Below are 20,227 nucleotides of genomic sequence, written 5' to 3' on the forward strand. Positions count from 1 at the left end.
TATGGAAAAATCTTCTTGGAACCTTTCATGTGCACGATCTTATGGTAAAGCCCTTTTGTATCATGAAGTAATCAACACGGGTCTTCTCTAGAAGTTCAAAGTCAAAGTCTTCTTAAAATGGCATTATTGGGACACATAATTTTCATGATGGTGGTCTCTTGCGTGTGGAAAATTGGACATAGAATTTCTATGGTGGTGGTTTCTTGCGTGTGGAAAATTCTTAGTGCCATAGAAATTTCTATGGAAAAATCTTCTTGGAACCTTTCATGTGCACGATCCTATGATAAAGCCCTTTTGTATAATGAAGTAATCAACACGGGTCTTCTCTAGAAGTTCAAAGTCAAAGTCTTCTCAAAATGGCATTATTGGGACACATAATTGTCATGATGGTGGTCTCTTGCGTGTGGAAAATTGGACACAAAATTTCTATGGTGGTGGTTTCTTGCGTGTGGAAAATTCTTAGTGCCATAGAAATTTCTATGGAAAAATCTTCTTGGAACCTTTCATGTGCACGATGTCTTGCCACATGTACAACACCCCATATCACGGCACTCACAGCTCTACTTGACAGTTGATGAATTTAACTATTTAAAATTCTTTATGCAGTTTTTGTTGATATTTGTAAATGAGCTAAAAATAATACGCTTTGTTGATGCCTCACAAGAAAGTTTTACCTGATGAGAGTGCTCCCTTATGCAAGTCAAATCTTATTTGCCGGATTCAAGTAAATTGTTTAAATGTGTATATAATAAGGCCTCAAAGGATGTTGGGGCACCAAATTGAACATTTATGTTTTGATTATGTAAGCACAAAATTCGGCATATTTTTGTCATATGTGATAGAAAAGGTGCCCAAACAATATGAATCAACTCAAAAAATAATTAAGTTAATAAAGGCATTTTATAGATCAGGAATTTACGTAAAGTGGGTTATCTCGTTATCAACAAACATCTTTTCCTTGCTTTGACTTTTATTATTGATAAAAAGGGGAGAAGCCGGGATCTAAGACGTTTTTGATAAAATTTTCCAGGAAAGGTATTTGGTGCCGATTTGGTTGTCAATCATGACCCAGGGATTTAGGCTTGAGCTTTATTATTATTAAGGTTCGAGATACGATGAGTGTCCGTCTAGCTTAATTTTGGGATTAAGCATTGTGTTCGATGGTTGTGTCGATGCTTTTAGTCCACGAAATCATCCTTCAATGTGATGCTGTTGACTTTAATAGGGGAGATACACTAAGTTTTTACAAGTATTAATTTAACTATAGCCGATATGTCCATCGAAGGTGGCGAAAGTCTGATGTGGAAAGCTTGTGCGTTCAAAATTTTTGTTACTTGTGGTCTAGTTGCGGTCTTTGATCAATTGATAATTCATGACGGCCAAAGATCTTTTTTCATGTTGGATTCTTGCCCACTCCAAGTAACCAAATTTAGAGTCGAAAGATTTCATTAGAAAAGCCATGTAAATTTGACGATTTGACTGGACAAATTAAAGATCCAAGGATTTTGTATGACCCACATAGGCAAGATATGCTATTTCTATTCTTTTTAGTTCATTGAGATGCGTTACATGACAACACATCTAATTACATTATCTCAATTCCATTCTTTTCACTTTTCAAATCCTGTAAATTTCTAATGGACTTACTTTCCACGCATTAGAACGAGATGAAAAAGGTGTCATTAGAACGTGCAAAATACCATCGGTCTCCCTAGTTTTGCCCCAAAAACAAAACCCTCCGTCTAGAATTGATCCTAAAAAAGTAGAGAGAAGACATTAATTTTCAAGTTAAAGCACCAACGGTGTGACATTCTTCTTTCTTTTTTCTTTTGCCATGTGGGCTGGCCCCATCCTCAAACCTTAGAGGCTATGAAAAACTGAAACTCTCGGAGAGCTTTCGTGTTGTGTCTAATACTTCAACACGTGTCTGACACTTTTTGACACTCGATCAACACATGTTAGAAAATCCGACACATAGTCAACTCTCTCAACACTCTCCGATACTAGAGTCTGGAATTCTAACATGCGAGTTCGAATCCCGACAAGCATGTGGTCAATTTTAAGAATTTTCAATAAATGATAGGTCAAAATGTAAATATGTAAAAATAAAAAATAATTAAAGGGAAAAGAAAAAAATTAATATTCTCTTCTATTTCGACTCTCACTTCCCCGCAACACTCAATTGACCCCCAAGTTTGTTTTTTTTTTTTTTTTTTTCTCCTCTTCCAATACATTCTAACATGCGAGTCCAAAATGTGGACTACTTTTTTTCTCTAAGTTTTATGGATTATTGGAATGGAGTTGAATTTGTCAAATTGAAATAATGAATGATATTAACAAATGGTGGATTAATATATTTAGTGTAAATTCATTTTAGCTTATTTTTTATTATTTATTTATTTGTGAATATAAATCAAATTAATTCGATTAAAATAATCATAAAATGATAATTTATCATGGTATATAAAAATATACATTTAATATACAATGCACCCCAACGTGTCGAAGTTCTCAATTTCTTAAAAAATGACGTGTCGTGTCGATGTCAGTGTTAGTGCTACTTAGCTCAAAGGTAGGGACCGAACTCCTAACCTCCTCCATCCAAATCGAATGGGTAACCAAGAAGGCAAGAAAGGTAGGAAACTTGAACTGAAACCCATGAACGGATAAAGCCCTAAGGAAATAAGTTGTTTCGAGCCAAGGTGGAACAAGGGATGGTTCGTCCCTCTCCCCCTTCCCATAAGGTGTTGGTGATAGATGTCATGATCAAGTATGTAAGTCACAGGCTATGAGACCGACCTGGAAACAACAGTTTCTAAGAGCTCCCAATGTAACAACCTGAGTCCCATAGGTACACTGAAACTAGGCTATTCTTCGACAACATCAGGATCTTTCTTCTCTTTTTCACCCGGGGAGCCGGGTATGAACTAAAGGGATCGATCCCGAGTAGTTGGAAGCCGCTTTCAATGACGAGGCCGATAAATTGATATTACGCAATCCTTACTATCCATCTTTTTCAGCCAACTCCCTTGTTTCCATCAAGGGATCTATTGGTTCGATATCAAAGCTAAACTCGATAATTGTTCCTCTTAAAAGAAATATTATCAATTACTAGACTTTGAGAATTGAGATCTACAAATCTGCGAGGAGAAGAATATAACCTATTCTATCTTGAAGGATATCCTTGCTCAACATCCTACCTTCGAGAAGAATGCAGCTTACAATCCGGAAGAAACATTCATGGATTTTTTAACTGCCAAGCGGGTTCAAATTGATCTCCAAGGCAGGGATGTTGTAGTAAGGGACCAAAGGGAGCTCCATTTTTTTAATGGAGTTTCCCAAGATTTTCGAATGCATGGTCAAAACTCCCCCTATATAAAGGAGATACTGGGTATCGACTAAGAGTACTTTAGTAGGAATTTCTTCTTTAAATTTATTTGGATAGGATTTATGTTGGCTTTGTCGGGAGGCTTCTGTATTTTGTTACATCAGCTCCAAAAGGATAAGTTGCATTGGAATTGAGAAAGTTTCGTGGAGTTCATAATTGCATAAAAGGAGAAAAAACAGTGGCTGCAGCGCATTGAGAAACTTCTTCGATGATCCTGTTTGCCGGCCTACCGGCCCAATCTAAAGAATTCATGGGCCGGTAGGCCGGCGAGACAAAATGGGTGAGCACTACTAACTAAGCCAAGCCTAAATCTCATCGTAAGCGCTCGTAGCTTGCTTACAAGCCTTGCCAACTGTAATGGTTATGGCCATGGCCTAAAGGAGCCATAAGCGCTATCTCATTAAGAAGTATACGGCTGATGATCGCTCCTAATAGGACAATTCCTCGCAGCCCAACCTATGCCACTCCTGCTTGGCTAACTCCTTGAATAGTTCTCATGGATTGAATCGTTCGTCTCCTGCCACGCCGCAAAACGGGAATTCATGTGAATTTTTTTTTTTTTTTTTTTTTTTTTTTTTTTTTTTTTTGCATAAGAGCGGTGGAATGTAACAAAATATTACGATTGCGTAAGAGTTGGGCCTAAGGTACGATAAACTTGGCCAAAATAGGACACCCGAAGGGCCCGGCATGCACAATCCTATCCTATCCGAGTCCAAGTTTAGCCCTTGCATTTTGGACAGTCATCTGTAGCATCATAAGGAGGACCTCCCTTTCAAGGTCTCACGGGAGGGAAGTGACTTAGCTTGAAGTACTTATCCAGGGTGGGCATAAAAATTCCACAGACACGAGTGCTTTGCACTACCACTAATAGTTCCGTTCCTCACAATAAAGCAATTGCACGTATTGAAAGAAAAGAGATTGTTCCCAAGCTAAGTGAGTCTATTTGACCTACCTACCTCGTAGAAAACGGATTTGCCCCACTAGGATAAGACCAATTCTTTCTTCACCCAATACAAGAATGACAACCCTTAGACGCTTAAGGCTACAGCTATGGACTAGGCCCCCGGGTGACCCCTCTATTTGACTAACATAGCCTATTTTGTTTTTGGCCTTTGAACTATACGTGAGATGAGTTTATGCCACATATAACTCGGTCCGAAGACCGGGGGAAGTTTAGGAGAGATGGGGAAAGCCAGCAGTTGCCGATCAAGGCAGGGATACAGAAAGGGTCTTTGTCTCGCCATGAATTGATCTTCCGTCTTGAGCACCTTCGCATGACCAATCCCTGAACCAGTCATAGTGAATAAGCTGACTCCTTCGAATCATTCCATTAATTCTAAATTTATAGATTTTATTGTATTTTTTTTTTCTAAGGGCAAAGTGTGTGCTCTTTTCCTTGCAGAAAGAAAAATAAAATAATTTTCCCATCTTATGTTTTTTTTTTTTTTTTGGTCATGCCTATCTTATCTAATGAATGCGATTTGCTATGTTTTCCCTGGTAAGTAATGACTCCTCTTCTTTGCCTTTATTTTTTTTTTCTATTTATTTAATGCTAGCATGACTCCTATTTTGTAAATAATTCATTTTTGATGTCATGCATGTCCATGTCATACCTCTTTGCTGCTCCACGTCATGCCATTTGAAAAGTAAAGGAGATAGAGGATAACCTACCAATAATCACCTTATGCTTAGAAATTTTAAAGATAACTATTTTTGGTTCAAATGAAAATTATACATTGGATTAAACAAACAAGTAGATGCCTTTCCACTTCTCTAATAAAAGGCAATAGATATCCATCTTAGCTTCTCCATGTGATCCATATTTATTTTTTGGTTCGGACCCACATCGTTCATGTTGTGCCAAAAAAAAAAAAAAAAAAGGAAAAGAAAACAATGTGATGGCCTTAGTTGTGTAATTGCATTAGATCAAAGTCCATCAGCTTGTTTGATTGGAAACACACGATAGCATGATGAAGTTTGAAGTCATTGATGATTTCTTTAGGTTAATAATTCTTTGTCATTTTATTAACAAATAAGAGATGATGGTTATATTTACACAACAAAAAAAATGACCAATTTTTTGTTATTATCGACATGTGATAAATTTAGTCAATGAGAGCATAGTTTAGTCATTTATGAACAAAATTATCGACATCTTTAAGAATCAACAAAATCAAAAGCTTGAAGGAATGGATAAAAAGGTGGAGTCAATAATCTCGGATACGATCATTAAGGAAGTAACTATCAACGTAGCGGAATAAAGAAACCATTAAGGTAGTGGAGTCAAAGAAGTCGTTAAGATAGTAGAGTTAAAGAAATTGTCAAGTAGTGGAGTTAATGTAATTGTCGTGTAACCGTTTGATAATAGTTTGTAACCTCCTTTGTAACCTATGTTAATAACTGTTGATTGTATGCTTTAAATAGTCACATCGTATCCTTTGGAGGCTCTCGCACACAAACAAACAAATCTACTATCTTTTAGTTATCTTTACTTTCTTATATTGCACTTTTAATTTATGTACTAGTCTTGTCAATTAAATTCCAGTGTATATCTTTATCTTGGGTGTTGCTTCGTCGATTAAATTTCAGTATAGTTTGTCCATGTTTGAAATTGTTGAAGCGGTTGTGTTCTCCAAGCTTTGTCGTTGATTAAAACCCAACACAATTTGTGCTTGTACAATTGTGTTTCAATCGATGATAATGCTTGAATGAGACGAGAGGTTAAAGATAAAGAAGAAAGGCTAAAGTGTGATAAAAATATAATTTAAATCCTCGACAACAGCCAAAAATGTAGAAGAAAGGCTAAAGTGTGACTAAAAATATGATTTACATCCCTAACAACAGCCAAAGATAAAGAAGAAAGGCCAAAGCTAAACCAGAGTCTGAATGTGAACTACTTTTTGGGAAAGCCCAAAGGACGGCCACAGCTTGTTGCTTACCCTATCCGGAACAATACTAAAATCTAAAACAGCGCTGAATGCAGATGATAAATCATTCTCATACTGGATGTTACTGGACGAAGGAGTCTGAATGTTAACTTCTGTAAAAAAGTGCGCCACTGTTCTTTTCTAGTTCACAGCATGTGATCGAATCCTTCGCCAGCTTGAAGCCGGGGCACCCGGTTGACGCTTACAATGTTAAGTAACTGTTGGAGCCACCGCCTAGTTGTTGGGTCTTCCTGTAGCAACATAACCATGAGATACATAGGAATACGCCATCGACTGACAAATAAGATGAAAATAAGGGTGTCAAGGCAATTCATTAGTTGGTATTAGTTGTCATTACGATAAAAACAGGTAACAATAACAACATTATAGAAATACAGCATCTTCAAGGCAACGGTGGTGGTTAAACACTTTAGCATCTGACGCCACCATACAAGCTTCCATCAAAGCACATACATAGAAAGGTATCTTAAGACATGCAATTGGCGAAACAGAGACCAACAGTAATCAGGCCATGAAACTAAAAGAGTTAAAACAGCATACGAGCTAACACAGAGGACATCCGCACAGGGTAACCCTAGCTTCCGGAGTTCACTTGATGAAGAAAAACCGACCGATGTACGAATTACTAGCCTATTCTTCAGAAATAAAAGTGGACATGGTTATAAGTACTTACACAAGACAAGCATTAAATGTGCCATCCCTTAACATTTAGGGAAGGCAACCACTCAATGCATCGCAAGCCCTGAAAGGGAACAGAAAGGCACTTTCTGTCAACCAAACATAAACCTAAGCCATTAGATGATAACTATTTATGGATGAGTGCTCCAAATAGACAACCTTGGATTATCTGCCAAACGCAAATAACAATGAATAATGTGCTTCAGCAGCCGCGATGAAGGTTGTTCAGCAGGTGCTCCAACCATTTGATTCAAAACCCGGCCTACGGCATAGAACTGCTCTGCCGTAGTGCAAATATAGTCCAAGCGCAAGTCATCCAACAAAATCTTCTGAACAATAAATGTTGCCGCCAGCAGGAACAGAAAATAAAACATTATAGCTTTGCAATCTCCTGTCAGGAGTAAAATCAAACGATAAAGTTCATGACAACTTTGGACAAGTGCCTTCTTTTATGGGCAAAGTAACACGAAAATTCAAATCAGATAGACCAACTATGTTATCGCTCTACCTGCAGTTCAAGAAGTTTCTTGGATAACAAAATCATTTGAGCAACAAACCAAAATTCCCAGACATGTTCCATGAGCACCAACTTGACGAAGGTGACATAATCCATTCAAGTAATTTTATATACCAGATACTTAAGTTGAGCATTAAGAGGTATTTGAGGGCATTCACTGTACATGAGGCCATTGTTTCAAGTTCTAAATCAACAGATACAAGCTTCATCATATAACCCTAGCTCACAGGAATCAAACTCAATCAAAGGAGGACACTACTTCAAAATCGAGCGCGTCTAATAATGCCCGAGACTTGTTCCTATTCTTTCAATGGGGAAGGCACATATGGACTTTTTATCTACAAAAAGAACTCTTCTTTTATATTGCGCAAAAAGTAGAGCGACTGGGTGACCAATTATTATTGAATTTATAGCACCAAGCAGAGAAAAAAGCCACGAGCCTGATGTAATTCAAAAATCAGACTAAAATTCTGAAATAAGACAGCTTATGGATTGAAAAATACTGGTTTACGTAAACATATCTCCAATTAGAAAAGAAGAAACTTAACCGTTTTCAACAATTCACTGCCCATCTCCATAGTTTGAAGGCACAGCGGTATAATTTCTGTCGAGAAAAGAAAACTGCTAGCTTCAGTGTCATCAACCTGTTAAAAGAAAAATTACAATCAAATAAGTTCTCAGACATCCAGTGAAATGGAAAGAATTTCAGAGTTATAGCTTACAAGGTATTAGTGGTCAAAGACAAGGGTCAAGTATATAATTACATGCATATGCACATATGCAAAGTCAATGTATTGAGATATGAAAGTGATAGTATGTTGGTCGAATCAAGTACCTAAACCAGGGCACTTATGACACCAAGACTGGTCAGTCTCATGTACTCAAATGGCCTCGTCTTGCTCCTCGTATTGAGGAAAGGATACAAGTATAAAGGTATATGGGCTAGAAGGTGCAATAAGAAAAGTATCAGTTGAAAGGAATTTTAATTTGTCAGAAGTAGAATAAAACAAGCTTGATGACTCTACACTGAGAAATTAACAGCATTATGATAATATGCCATCAATCACGGACAAAGCAATTTATAGAAACTTGATGATAAGGTAATTATTGTCAAAATGACAAGTTGTTAGGATCAACCATATCGTCATAAATATTTGATCCTTGCTGATGAAAGGCCATGTCACACGACACCATAAGATTATAAAGTTTTCATTAAATAATTGTTTACTGCAACCAAATTTCCAGCTACACATTTTGACGCAGTCATCAAATTGACTATTAAAGCAACTTGCTAGCTCGTTTGTATGCTTTATCCGATGATAGGTGGAAACATGGAACTGATCGAGGTATAAATCCCAAACCACATCTAATTGTAACCTCTAAGAATCACATTTGAACTTGAGAATTTCTATAAATCCATAATTTAGTTAATCCTGGTAATCATACAACTTTTACGGTGTGATGTAAATCTTTCTCTCGAACTTGGATGCTTCAAAGATAATTTTAGGTGATTTCTGATGATGAAACCTCACAAGTAAAAGAAAAAAGTTATGCTTTATTCAATAATGTTTCGATGAAGAAGATAGCCTTTTAACAGGATCTAGAATATTACCTTTGGGGAACAACATTCTTGTGTCAGGGTGAGAGGCTACACACTGTACAACACCAAAGATAGAACTCATCATTATCGGTGCTGGGGTAGACAAAGGAAGAATAGACAGAAATCGCATGAAAACAAACTGAAAGAAAAGCTAAATGGCTTCACGAAATGCATATGCACTTTCTTCTATAAAATCCTTAAAGGTCTTACAATAGAAATGTGAGGCAAAATTACTAAAAGAACGAGGTCCTAAAGTCGTAAGCAAAAACAATATTCTGAGTAGTAGTTGCCATATCATCACTGACTAGGACTGACGACAATATTATGAGTAGAAGAGAAAACATCGGTATAAATTCTTCAATGTACTCCAACAAACTTCTATTGCAATGTTATTGCAATGTTGATGTACTTTAAAAAATGATGAGCTATTCACACCTGTAACAAATTTATCCAAACTAATTTTTTAATCACAAAAAACCTTAAATTAATACATTTGTAATAAATTTATCATCCGTTACCTTATGTCAAATTTTACAGTTAAATTTGTTGACGAGAATGATACATGATGACGTATTATGGTGACGTGGCAAGTCCACGTGAAAATCCATATAAATTTTCAATTTGTCATAGGTGTATCGTTAACTTTATTATAGAAGTATCGTTAAATTTGTCATAAGAGTACCAATTTAAGATTTATTGTGTTTACCCTAAGGATGTCCACATGGACTTGCCATGTCACCATACCACGTCACCATGTATCATCTAGGTCAGCAATTTTTTTGACGAATGAAAAATTTGTTATAAGTATATCAATTTGGGGTTTTTGGTGGTGAAAAAAATTAGTTTTGGGTACATATATCATATGTGTATCAATTTGGGAGTTTTAATTATATTAGACCTTTCCATAATTGATTTTGGCTTATTATTTCACGTGGCCGCTACCACCACTTGCCACCATCAACGCCGCAACTATAATAACCGATTACTGGTGCCGCAAGGCCCATCACCGCGACAAATTAGCGGAGGCAGCCACTTCCTCAAACAACTGTGAGCGAGTTATTGTCTTCTCTGCCACACTTAGTTTGTCCAAGTCGAGCACTGAGGAAAAAAATGGTTTGTAAATGGTTCTCCATCCAAATGTTTTCTAATGAATTTTGTTTTCATATTGAAAATAATACTGTGAAACCAATACACTAAAAATAAATAAATAAATAAAAAGATCTGTCCAGCAGATGTGTCACTTAGGGCAATAATGTTGCTTAAGTTGCATATATTTCATATCATTGATACATTTCTGAAGCAATGAAATAAGAGGAACTGAGTCCCCTAGGATTCATTAGAGTTTCCGACTGTAAATGACGTTGTAATGAGTGCGGAAACCGTCAGTCTGCAATATCGAGTCCTTTGGGACTTCTGCTGTGAAGATTATACTGACTGCTAAATTGATTAATGAATAACTAATTATTTGAAATGGTAACCTGAACATTTATGCCAGTTCTCAACAACGGAAAGATAACTAAAAGCATTGAGAAATTTGAAATCCAATAGATAATACAACATGTATTCTTATAATTTACCCACCCAAACATTCCATGCTTTGGACAGATCTAATTAACTATGAGTCTCAACCAACCATAATAATATGAAAGAACGCATCCTTTTTATAGTTGCTTCTTTGCGAGCTCATCACAAGACAGAGAACTCCCCTTGTGTATGGGGTTATCTTCTGGACGAAGCTGCTGCAATGAATTAGCAAGGCGTTTCTTTCGCATTCTTACGCTCGAGGGAGACTCAAAGATTATTAGATCGGTTCAAGGCAAGCAACCATAGGTAAGCAGCACACCTCTCTGCCTCTCTTTTGCTTGATCTTTTTTCTCCCTTTACAGAGTGGGGGACACCATCACCGTAACTACTTCAACTGTAAAAGCATATTCCTTGCTCTGCTGGGGGTCCAACACCTCCCTTCTGCAAGTCAAAAGGACTGACATCAAGAGAATAATTCTACGTGAAATTTTAGCAGAAAGAAACGGAAAAAGAGAGCACCAACAATTGGTAAAGAAGAAAAAAAGAGGCTTTTGGCATTTCATCTCTTTTAAAAATACCAAAAATATTGTGGCCATGATATGCTCTTGCCAACGTTATCGCTCATATATCTTTCTGTAGAGTTTGCATCTTTTCGTAGAGTATATGCAAGACTACCTTGAAGCAAGTAATAATATAGTTAATATCCTAAGAAAATTGGACATGTCACCGGTTCCTGCAATAGAATCCAAAATAACAGGCAGAGAGAGGAAAGGAAACTGCCTGGAAGTGTTAAATCAAATGAAGAAGGACGTGTACTTGTAATTAGGAAAGGGCCATTTCTTTTTGCCACAAAGGTTGTGTAGCTTCTTTTAGGCTTCCTTAATTTCCAATGGGCCATCAAACCCTCGGTTGACGGGTTCAGGCTGCTGCTGCAATTCTTCAGGGCCAACAAGAGGCTCCAGTAAACCTTTGAAGATCTGAACATGTACCAAGCAAATCTATTCTAAAGATGACGATGATAACAGAAGGGATAACTCAGATTAAAATAAAGGACTCATCTTATTGAAGAAAGAAACGCCCCACCTCCCAAAATCTCTTTAATTTTGAGCCAACATCATAATAGATAGCAGCTACCACAGATTTAACAATATCTGCAAGAATTTTGGGGCTTCAACTGATCCCCCATTTTCCTCAACTGCTCTGGCAAACTCGCTAACCTGCAAAAATAACTAGAAACATCCCAATGAAAAAGAGCGATAAAGATACTACCAAGTAACGGATAGGAACTTGATCTACATCTCATTCCCAAATTATACAATCTGTACATTCACAGTTGCACATAGAGTTAAAACAGATGAATAGATTGTTGCATTTCATTGAGCCATTATACTTCCAACTTTCCAGAGAAACAAAGAACTCAAAAGCAATATTCAAAAAGGAAATTTAGTGCACAAGGTGGCACTGCTTGGATGGTAATGTTCCTTCCGAAAAGTTTCCATAAGAAGGCATTTTGAAAATCTCTCCAGAATTGCCCACCGTAGATCGCACGGAGATAGAATGGAGATCTTTTCAGCTTAACATTCTTATCATAAATGTCAAGGCGTAAAGCTTTTTTCTTCTTCTTGTAAACATTTTAAGAAAACTATTCGACATAGAAAAGGATATTTACCCTAGCACTCTGCTGAAAATGGAGAATGCAGACTTCAGGTATGTAAATGACTAGCCACTCAAGAAGGAAAAACTATATTAGGTATTGATTACATAATGTGAGGTGCTGACATTATATCCACGATTTATGAAGTGCCATTGTTCATTACACATTGATCAAATGCATACGCCATTAGTCTGGCGATTTTATCACATGTCATGTGGAATATGGTATCACCCATGTACATTTTCTTCGAAACGACATAGTTTTCCTCCAACAAAAATTCATTGCAGCCATTGCAAGGACGGCTACGGTCCATTGGCCTCACTTTTGGAAGATATGAAAATGCCATATGACCTCATTCTATGTCAGTGGCCGGAATAGAACCAATACCGCCAACATTTTTTTGAACCAATAACAAGGACCACCAAGCACATTATGGCTACCCTCAGCACCAAGCAGCGCCAAAGTGGCCATCCAGGGGCATTGATTTTATCCATTGGTTCGACCGGCGGACCCAGCCGAAGCCTATTAAATCAAAAGAGAAAGAAAATGTATGTTTCTCTGACTGTTGGCCTCATTTTACCAACTCTTATCGCCAAATCAGTACCAAAAGCTAAAGTGTCAATTAGCAAAACACGGGAAAGTAATTCTAAACTTTGAAGCCGTTTCACCAAACTTCCACTAGTTTTTGCTGAACCCAGCGACACAAACATAAAACTCGAAGTATTTTGAGTGACCTTAGCTATATATACCGACGATAGTCACTAATCTAGAACGAATCTGTTATCTGCAAATCACGTCGGTCACTACTCTCTAATCCACCAAAATTGATAGGATGCTGAATAGAACATTTTTTCATGAGTTGCGCTCGATGCAATGAGCCTCCCATTTTCCTTTCTTTCCGGGTAACCCTGAAATTCAAGCCACCCATCGGCCAACCTTGTGGTCAGATTGCGTGATGCCCAAGACACATGCGTGTTGTTACCACTGCACCAAGGCCATGTTGGTTGAACTCTAAAAGAAATTAAGGATTTTATTTCGGGACGAGTAATTGATAACAAAAAACAATTGTCCGACAAACTTCACTGATGACTGATGTTCTGTGGCTTGCCCCTCGAACTTTACTCACCAACAGTCCACTTAACGGACAATTAATACTTAGGAACTAAATAGTACCGATATCGATACGCGACATGTAATACATCATGACACACAATACATCGTTTCTAAAAAAATAGAGAATTCCGACACATTAAAATATATTATATATTAAATGTATGTTTTTCTATATACATTATAAATTATTATTTTTATGATTATTTTAATCAAACTAATTTGATTCAAATTCACAAAAAAATTATAATAAAAAAGACCATAAAATAAATTTTCACTAAAAACATTAATTCACAATTTGTTAATATCATTAATTATATCAATTTGATAAATTCAATTCCATTTCAATAATCCATAAAATTTAGAGGAAAAAAACAGTTAATTCACATTTTGGACTCGCCTGTTAGAACATGTCAAAAGAATAGAGAAAAAAAACTTGAGAATGAACTATGTGTCATTGGAAGTAAGAATCGGAAGAGAAGATAAGATTATATTTTTCTTCTTTCCCTTTTACTATTTATTATATTCTTTGTTTTTTACATATTTACATTGTGACTCCTTATTTATTGAAAATTTTTAAAATTAACCCAATGCGTCACGTGTTGGAATTCCGAACTCACATGCTGGAATTCTAGACCCGTATGTTGGAGAGTGCTGGGAAAGTTGACTAGGTATTGAATTTTTCGATATGGATTGTTGGAGTGTTTGATAAATCATAAAGGGATCTGGAGAGTGTCACTTCCTAACTTAGGAAGCAACTACTCATCTCATACCAAACACTCTGTAATTCACCAAACAGGGCCCAATTATTTAAAAAAGAATATCGTAACGCAAAAAGAATCAAAATTCTCAGTAGCACTTGCCTGGTCATTCGAGTACTGCATTTTGTGACTGAGGAAACTATACAGCTTGCAACGCAAGGCCACCTGCGCGAGCTTCTCTTTGCAGACGTTTGCCGACAGCAGCGTCGAGAGCTGTCCCTGATCGAGCTCAGGGTAAGCCTGGACTAGGTGGTCACTGACCGCGAGGTTTAGGACGCAGTCACCGACGAACGCTAGCCGCTCGTAGGACGGAGCATCCGGGATGGAGGAGAGCGTCAGGGCCTCCTCGAGCAGCTTCGGGTCCTCGAACTTGTAGCGCAGGATCGCCTCAACTTGGGAGACGGAGGGGCCCCTCTCCGGCGACAGTGAAGGGAGGGAAGTGGGAGAAAACATCTCTTCGTCTGGAATGTAGACAAGTTTCTTGATCAAGTTTGGATTTTGATGAGAGCGAGAGAGAATTTGGTGATTACATCCTAAACACTGATAGATGATATGCCGACACATTGTTTTTAAAAATATAGTTAATTCCGACACGTTGGAACATCTATATTTATTGTATATTATATATACATGATAAATTATTATTTTTATGATTATTTTTAATTAATTAATTTGATTCAAATTCACAAATAAATAAATAATAATAAAAGAGTTTATAATGAATTTACACTAAAAACATTAATACACCATTTTTTAATATCATTCATTATTTTAATTTGACAAATTCAATTATATTCTAATAATTCATAAAAATTAGAGGAAAAAAAAAAACAGTCTATATTTTGGACTTGCATAACAGAGCATGTTGGAAGAGAAACGAAAAATGAACTTCGGAGGTGAATTGTGCGTCACAGGAAATGAGAGTCAAAAGAGAAGAAAATATTAGATTTTTCTTTCTTTTCCATTTATTATTTTTATTATTTTTACATATTTATATTTTAACCTTCATTTATTGAAAATTTTTAAAATTGACTTGTACATGATGAAAACACATGTCAGAATTCTGAATTTGCAAGTTGGAATTCCAAACTTGCGTATCGAAAAGCGTTGAGAGAGTTGATTAGGCATCAGATTTTTCGACACATGTTGATCAAGTGTCAAAAAGCATTGGACACGTGTTGAAGAGTGTATCACGTGTCGAAGTATCGAACACGATACGAAAGCTCTAAGAGAATGTCGGTACTCTCTAAATTACCACTAATCACGTGCAATTACATGATAAAATTGAAAAATAGATCCTAGAACTTTAAGAATCAAGATATCATGTAATGAAGTCTTTAAGTTGCTTGATAATAAATGAAAATTTCTTAGTTTCTCTCCAATATAGAAAAGATTATTGGGTGGTTGTAACAGCTACCGTCGGTAACATTTTACTTTTCAATTGAATAGTTTATAACTTAACCAATTAAGTAAGCCTGCCTTTATTTATTACGTTTGATTTCTCTATTGAAATAACCAATTAAGTTATGTATAATTAGAAGTTAGGAAATGAGCTGAAAATTTTGATTTTCAGCTCTTAATTAATGTGGTTGTCATATACACTCTGACTTATCAATCTGAGGCCCGCGACTTGGTCAACAATGACAGTTGCATTTGGTACCGCTTTTTCAAGGGGTTTTTGGTCTCTAGAGGCCCTTGGGAAATGGCAGATTTTTCCAAGAAATTTTCAGCTAAATGTTGGCCTTGGGAAAACTGAAAGCCCAATGACGGTCCCTACTAACATTGGGCTTTCAATATTTAACCAAATACTGAAACTAATTTTTTCTTTCAAAACTACCCTTGCCAATTATTAAAATTTGTGATTATCCCTCATTACTGGACCTATGGAGGGCTACAGTCGTCGGCAAGCTAGATTTGGCATCGCGGCCATCGATTGAGGTCGTTTGACCTTGGGTGACCCTCGATAAGGGTTGCTCAACCCAGTGCACGCAACCCAGGTAGCCGCCCTTGCCTAGGTCCCGCAAGGGTGACATAAGGTCACGGAACCCTCATCGAAGTTCGCCCAAGGCCGGGCGACCTCAACTAATGGCCGCCAACACTAGATGTGGCTCATCGATGACCATAGCCCTTCATTAGTTCCAACAAAGGGTTTGGGTCCTTCTTTAATAAAAAAAGATAGAAAAAAAAAATACTCAAAGTTCATCTGCAAAGAATTTAAACCAAACGCAATTTGCATTTTTGCAAATAGCTTTGGCTTTCAACATTTGCATTGCACTCAAAGCCTATTTGCAAAACTGAACCAAACATATCCTGAGGCCTTTAATGGAGGTAGACAAAAAGATAGTGACAGAGAGAAGACAAGGGCAATGGCGATGGGGATTGAATAGGCAGGAATGGTAGTTGAAGGAGGAATTTTTTTTTTTTTTTAATATGCAAATAGAGAGAAGCAAAGAGAGGACTGTGTGACGTGGTCCACATCAATGAGTCTCAACCAACCATAATAATATGAAAGAACGCATCCTTTTATAGTTGCTTCTTTGCAAGCTCATCACAAGACAGAGATAGAAAGCAAGACATGGACTTATTGGCTCTATGGGGTTATCTTATGGACGAAGCTGCTGCAAAGAAATAGCGAAGCGTTTCTCTTCACATTCTTACGCTCGGGGGAGACTCAAAGATTATTAGATTGGTTCAGGGGCAAGCAACATTAGGTAAGCAGCTCACCTCTCTGCCTCTTTTGTGCTTGGTCGTTCAAGGCGAGAAACAAATGGTAAGCAGCACACCTCTCTGCCTCTCTTCTGCTTGATCTTTTTTCTCCCTTTACAGAGTAGGGGACACCATCACCCGTAACTATTTCAACTGTACAAACATATTGCTGGGGGTCCGACACCACCACTCTGCAAGTCAAAAGGACTGACATCAAGAGAATAGTTCCACATGAAATTTCAGCAGAAAGAAACAGAAAAAGAGAGCACCAACAATTGGTGAAGAAGGAAAAAATAGGCATTTGGCATTTCATCTCTTTTGAAAAATACCAAAAATAATGTGGCCATGATGAGCTCTTACTAGCTTTATCACTCATGTATCTTTTCGTAGAGCATATGCAAGACTACCTTAAAGCAAGCAATAATTTAGTTAATATCAAAGACGATTGGCCATATCACTGATTCTTGCAATAAAAATCCAAAATAACAGGCAGAGAGGAAAGGAAACTGCCTGGAAGTGTTAACATCAGCAAAGCGGGCAAAACAATGGTGAATAAATCAAATGAAGAAGGAAGTGTACTGTAATTAGGTTTGTGCCATTTCTTTTGGACACAAAGCTTGTCTAGCTCCAGTTTGGCTTTCTCAATTTCCAACGGGCCATCAAACCCATGTTTGACAGATTCAGGGCCAACAATAGGCCCCAGTAAACCTTTGAAGATCTGAACATGTGCCAAACAAATCTGTTCTAAAAACGACAATGATATTGAAAGGGATAACTTGAAGATTAAAATAAAGGCATCATCTTATTGAAGAAAGAAATGCCCTGCCTTCCAAAATCTCTTTAAATTAGAGCCAACATCGTAATAGATAGCAGCTGCCACAGATTCTACAATATCTGCAAGAAAATCTGGGGCTTTAACTGATCCCCCATCTTCCTCCTCAACTGCTCTAGCAAACTCGCTAACCTGCAAAATAACTGGAAACATCCCATTGAAAAAGAGTGATAGAGATACTACCAAGTAACAGATAAAAACTCAATCTACATCTCATTCCCATATTATACAATTTGTACATTCACAATTGCACATAGAGTTAAAACAGATAAATAGATTGTTGCATTTCATTGAGCCATTATACTTCCAACTTTCCAGAGAAACAAAGAATTCGCAAGCAATATACCAACCACAGAAATTTAGTACACAAGGTGGGACTGCTTTGGATGGTAACGTTGCTTCTGAAAAGTTCCATAAGGAGGCAGTTTGAAAATCTCTCGAGAATCGCACACCGTAGATCGCGTAGAGATAGAATGGAGATCTTTTCAGCTTAACATTCTTATCATAAATATCAAGGTGCAAAGCTTTTTTCTTCTTCTTGTAAACATTTAAGAAAAAATGGAGAATGCAGACTTCGGGTATGTAAATGACTAGCCACTAGAGAAGGAAAAACTATATTAGGTATTGATTACACAATGTGAGGTGCTGACATTATATCCACAATTTATGAAGTGCCATTGTTCATTACACATTGATCAAATGCATACTCCATTAGTTGGCGATATCATCGCATGTCATGTGGAATGCGGTATCATCCTTATACATTTTCTTCAAAACGACATAGTTTTCCTAGAACAAAAATTCATTGCAGCCACAGCAGGAACGGCTACAGTCCATTGGCATCACTTTTGGAAGATATGAAAATGCCATATGATCTCAATCTATGTTAGTGGCCGGAATAGAACCAATACCACCAACATTTTTTGAACCAATAACAAGGACCCCCAAGCACATTGTGGCTACCCTCACCACCCAGCAGCCCCAAAGTGGCCATCCGGGGCCATTGATTTTATCCATTGTTTCGACCGGCGGACCCAGCCGAAGCCTATTAAATCAGAAGAGAAAGTGTATGCTTCTGAGAATCGAACATACATAGATAGCTGAGTGTTGGCCTCATTTTACCCAAGTCTTATCGCCAAATCTGTACCAAAAGCCAAAAGTGTCACTTAGCAAAACACAGCGGAAAACAATTATCTGACAAAACTACACCGATGACTGATGCCTGGTTGCTTGCCCCTCGAACTTTACTCACCGACAGTCGACTCCACAGACAATTAATACTCGGGAAGCAACTGCTCATCTCAGACCACTGTAATTCACCGAACAGGGCCCAATTTTTTTTTTAAAAAGAAAATCGGAACAGGAACACAAAAAGAATCAAAATTCTGAGAAGCATTTGCCTGGTCATCCGAGTTCGGCATTTTGTGCCTGAGGAACGGATAAAGCCCGCGACGCAAGGCCACCCGCGCGAGGTTCTCGTTGCTGACGTTCGCCTTCATCAGGTCCGTGAGCTTTCCCTCATTTAGGTCGGGGTACTCCTGGAACAGGTAGTCGCCGACCACGAGGTTTACGACGCGGTCGCCGAGGAACTCGAGCCGCTCGTAGTTTGGAGTGTACTGGACGGAGGGGTGCGTCAGGGCCTCCTCGAGCAGCTTCGGGTTCTTGAACTTGTAGTTCAGGATGGCCTCGACGTCGGAGATCGAGGAGCTCCTCTCCGGCGGCGGCGAAGGGAGGGAAGCGGGAAAAGACATCTCTGTCTGTAATCTAGACAAGTTTCTTGATCACGCTTGGATTTTGACTACAGAGAGAGAGAGAGAGAGAGCGTTTGGTGAGCAAGTCGTTTATTTTTACCGCTAACCACGCGCAATTATGTGATAAGGTAGGACCCCATGATCGGAGTCGATGCAAAGCGCACATCGCGCCGTTATTTTCAAAAATTACCGACCATCCCCACACCATTCTCAATTGGGTGAAAAAGAAGGAAAAATAGCTCTCTCCTTTTGAGACAAAAAGAGAAAATATTAGGTGGACGGCCATGCCAAGTCACCATCACCATATGCTAGCCCAATCAAAAAGAGACATGTGTCAATTAGGTGTGACTATTTTTAGTGAAATTTTTGCCTTCCATCTCGCTTCATTAATTATTATGTCTTTCTCTTGATAGACTCTCTATGGTATTCACCTTACGATGAGAATGAAGCTTCCTAATAAGCATGGCCCTATAGTAAGTATTGCTGCGAGTGCCGGATGACCAACACCCCATCAAAAGTGCTGGGGAGTTGGGCATGTCTCAAATATGCCTACTAAATAAACCATGCCCTTCTCATTGAGCTAAAGCTCCTTCCTCATTTGCTCAGCTTGCTGATCATCCCCTTGAACAACGATCTCCGATAACATCCTCTCTTCCGCCACTATCATCTTTACCTTAATTAGCTCCTTCCTCGATGCCCACTTCCATTTCATGGGTTCAGCATATGCACACGCGATTTCCATTCTTCAGAAATGAGGA

General features: G+C 37.9%; 1 protein-coding gene and 1 pseudogene across 4 annotated transcripts; both read right to left on the reverse strand.

Moving 5' to 3' along the window:
• LOC104451331 overlaps positions 1-9,261 on the reverse strand; it is a 45,369-nt pseudogene extending 36,108 nt beyond the window's left edge.
• Positions 9,262-10,562: 1,301 nt separating this feature from the next.
• LOC104448202 (ribonuclease 3-like protein 2) lies at positions 10,563-19,666 on the reverse strand. 4 transcript variants are annotated; one of them, XM_039315782.1, is made up of 5 exons: positions 16,905-17,604; positions 14,283-14,641; positions 11,739-11,872; positions 11,472-11,653; positions 10,563-11,096 (listed from the first exon to the last, which is right to left on the reverse strand). In XM_039315782.1, exons 1-3 carry the CDS (start codon positions 17,260-17,262, stop codon positions 11,786-11,788), a joined length of 804 nt encoding a protein of 267 aa, XP_039171716.1. In that variant the 5' UTR covers positions 17,263-17,604; the 3' UTR covers positions 10,563-11,096; positions 11,472-11,653; positions 11,739-11,785. The 4 variants fall into 4 exon arrangements, with proteins under 4 accessions (XP_039171716.1, XP_039171715.1, XP_039171717.1 ...); XM_039315781.1 differs by having other exon boundaries at positions 10,574-11,096; positions 11,472-11,632; XM_039315783.1 differs by lacking the exons at positions 10,563-11,096; positions 11,472-11,653; positions 11,739-11,872 and adding exons at positions 17,713-17,850; positions 19,119-19,666 and having other exon boundaries at positions 16,905-17,625.
• Between the last annotated feature and the right edge of the window lie 561 nt (positions 19,667-20,227).

Source organism: Eucalyptus grandis, chromosome 6 (assembly GCF_016545825.1).
Source record: "Eucalyptus grandis isolate ANBG69807.140 chromosome 6, ASM1654582v1, whole genome shotgun sequence".
Taxonomy (NCBI): domain Eukaryota; kingdom Viridiplantae; phylum Streptophyta; class Magnoliopsida; order Myrtales; family Myrtaceae; genus Eucalyptus; species Eucalyptus grandis.

Excerpts from the sequence above, each read along its gene's own strand:
- LOC104448202 (XM_039315782.1), bottom strand. The coding sequence starts at position 17,262 with ATGAGTGATAAAGCTAGTAAGAGCTCATCATGGCCACATTATTTTTGG. Across the intron at positions 14,642-16,904 it reads AGCACAAAAGAGGCAGAGAG|ACGAAGAGATGTTTTCTCCC; the intron begins GTGAGCTGCTTA and ends TCTACATTCCAG. Across the intron at positions 11,873-14,282 it reads TGCAGTACTCGAATGACCAG|GTTAGCGAGTTTGCCAGAGC; the intron begins GCAAGTGCTACT and ends TTATTTTTGCAG.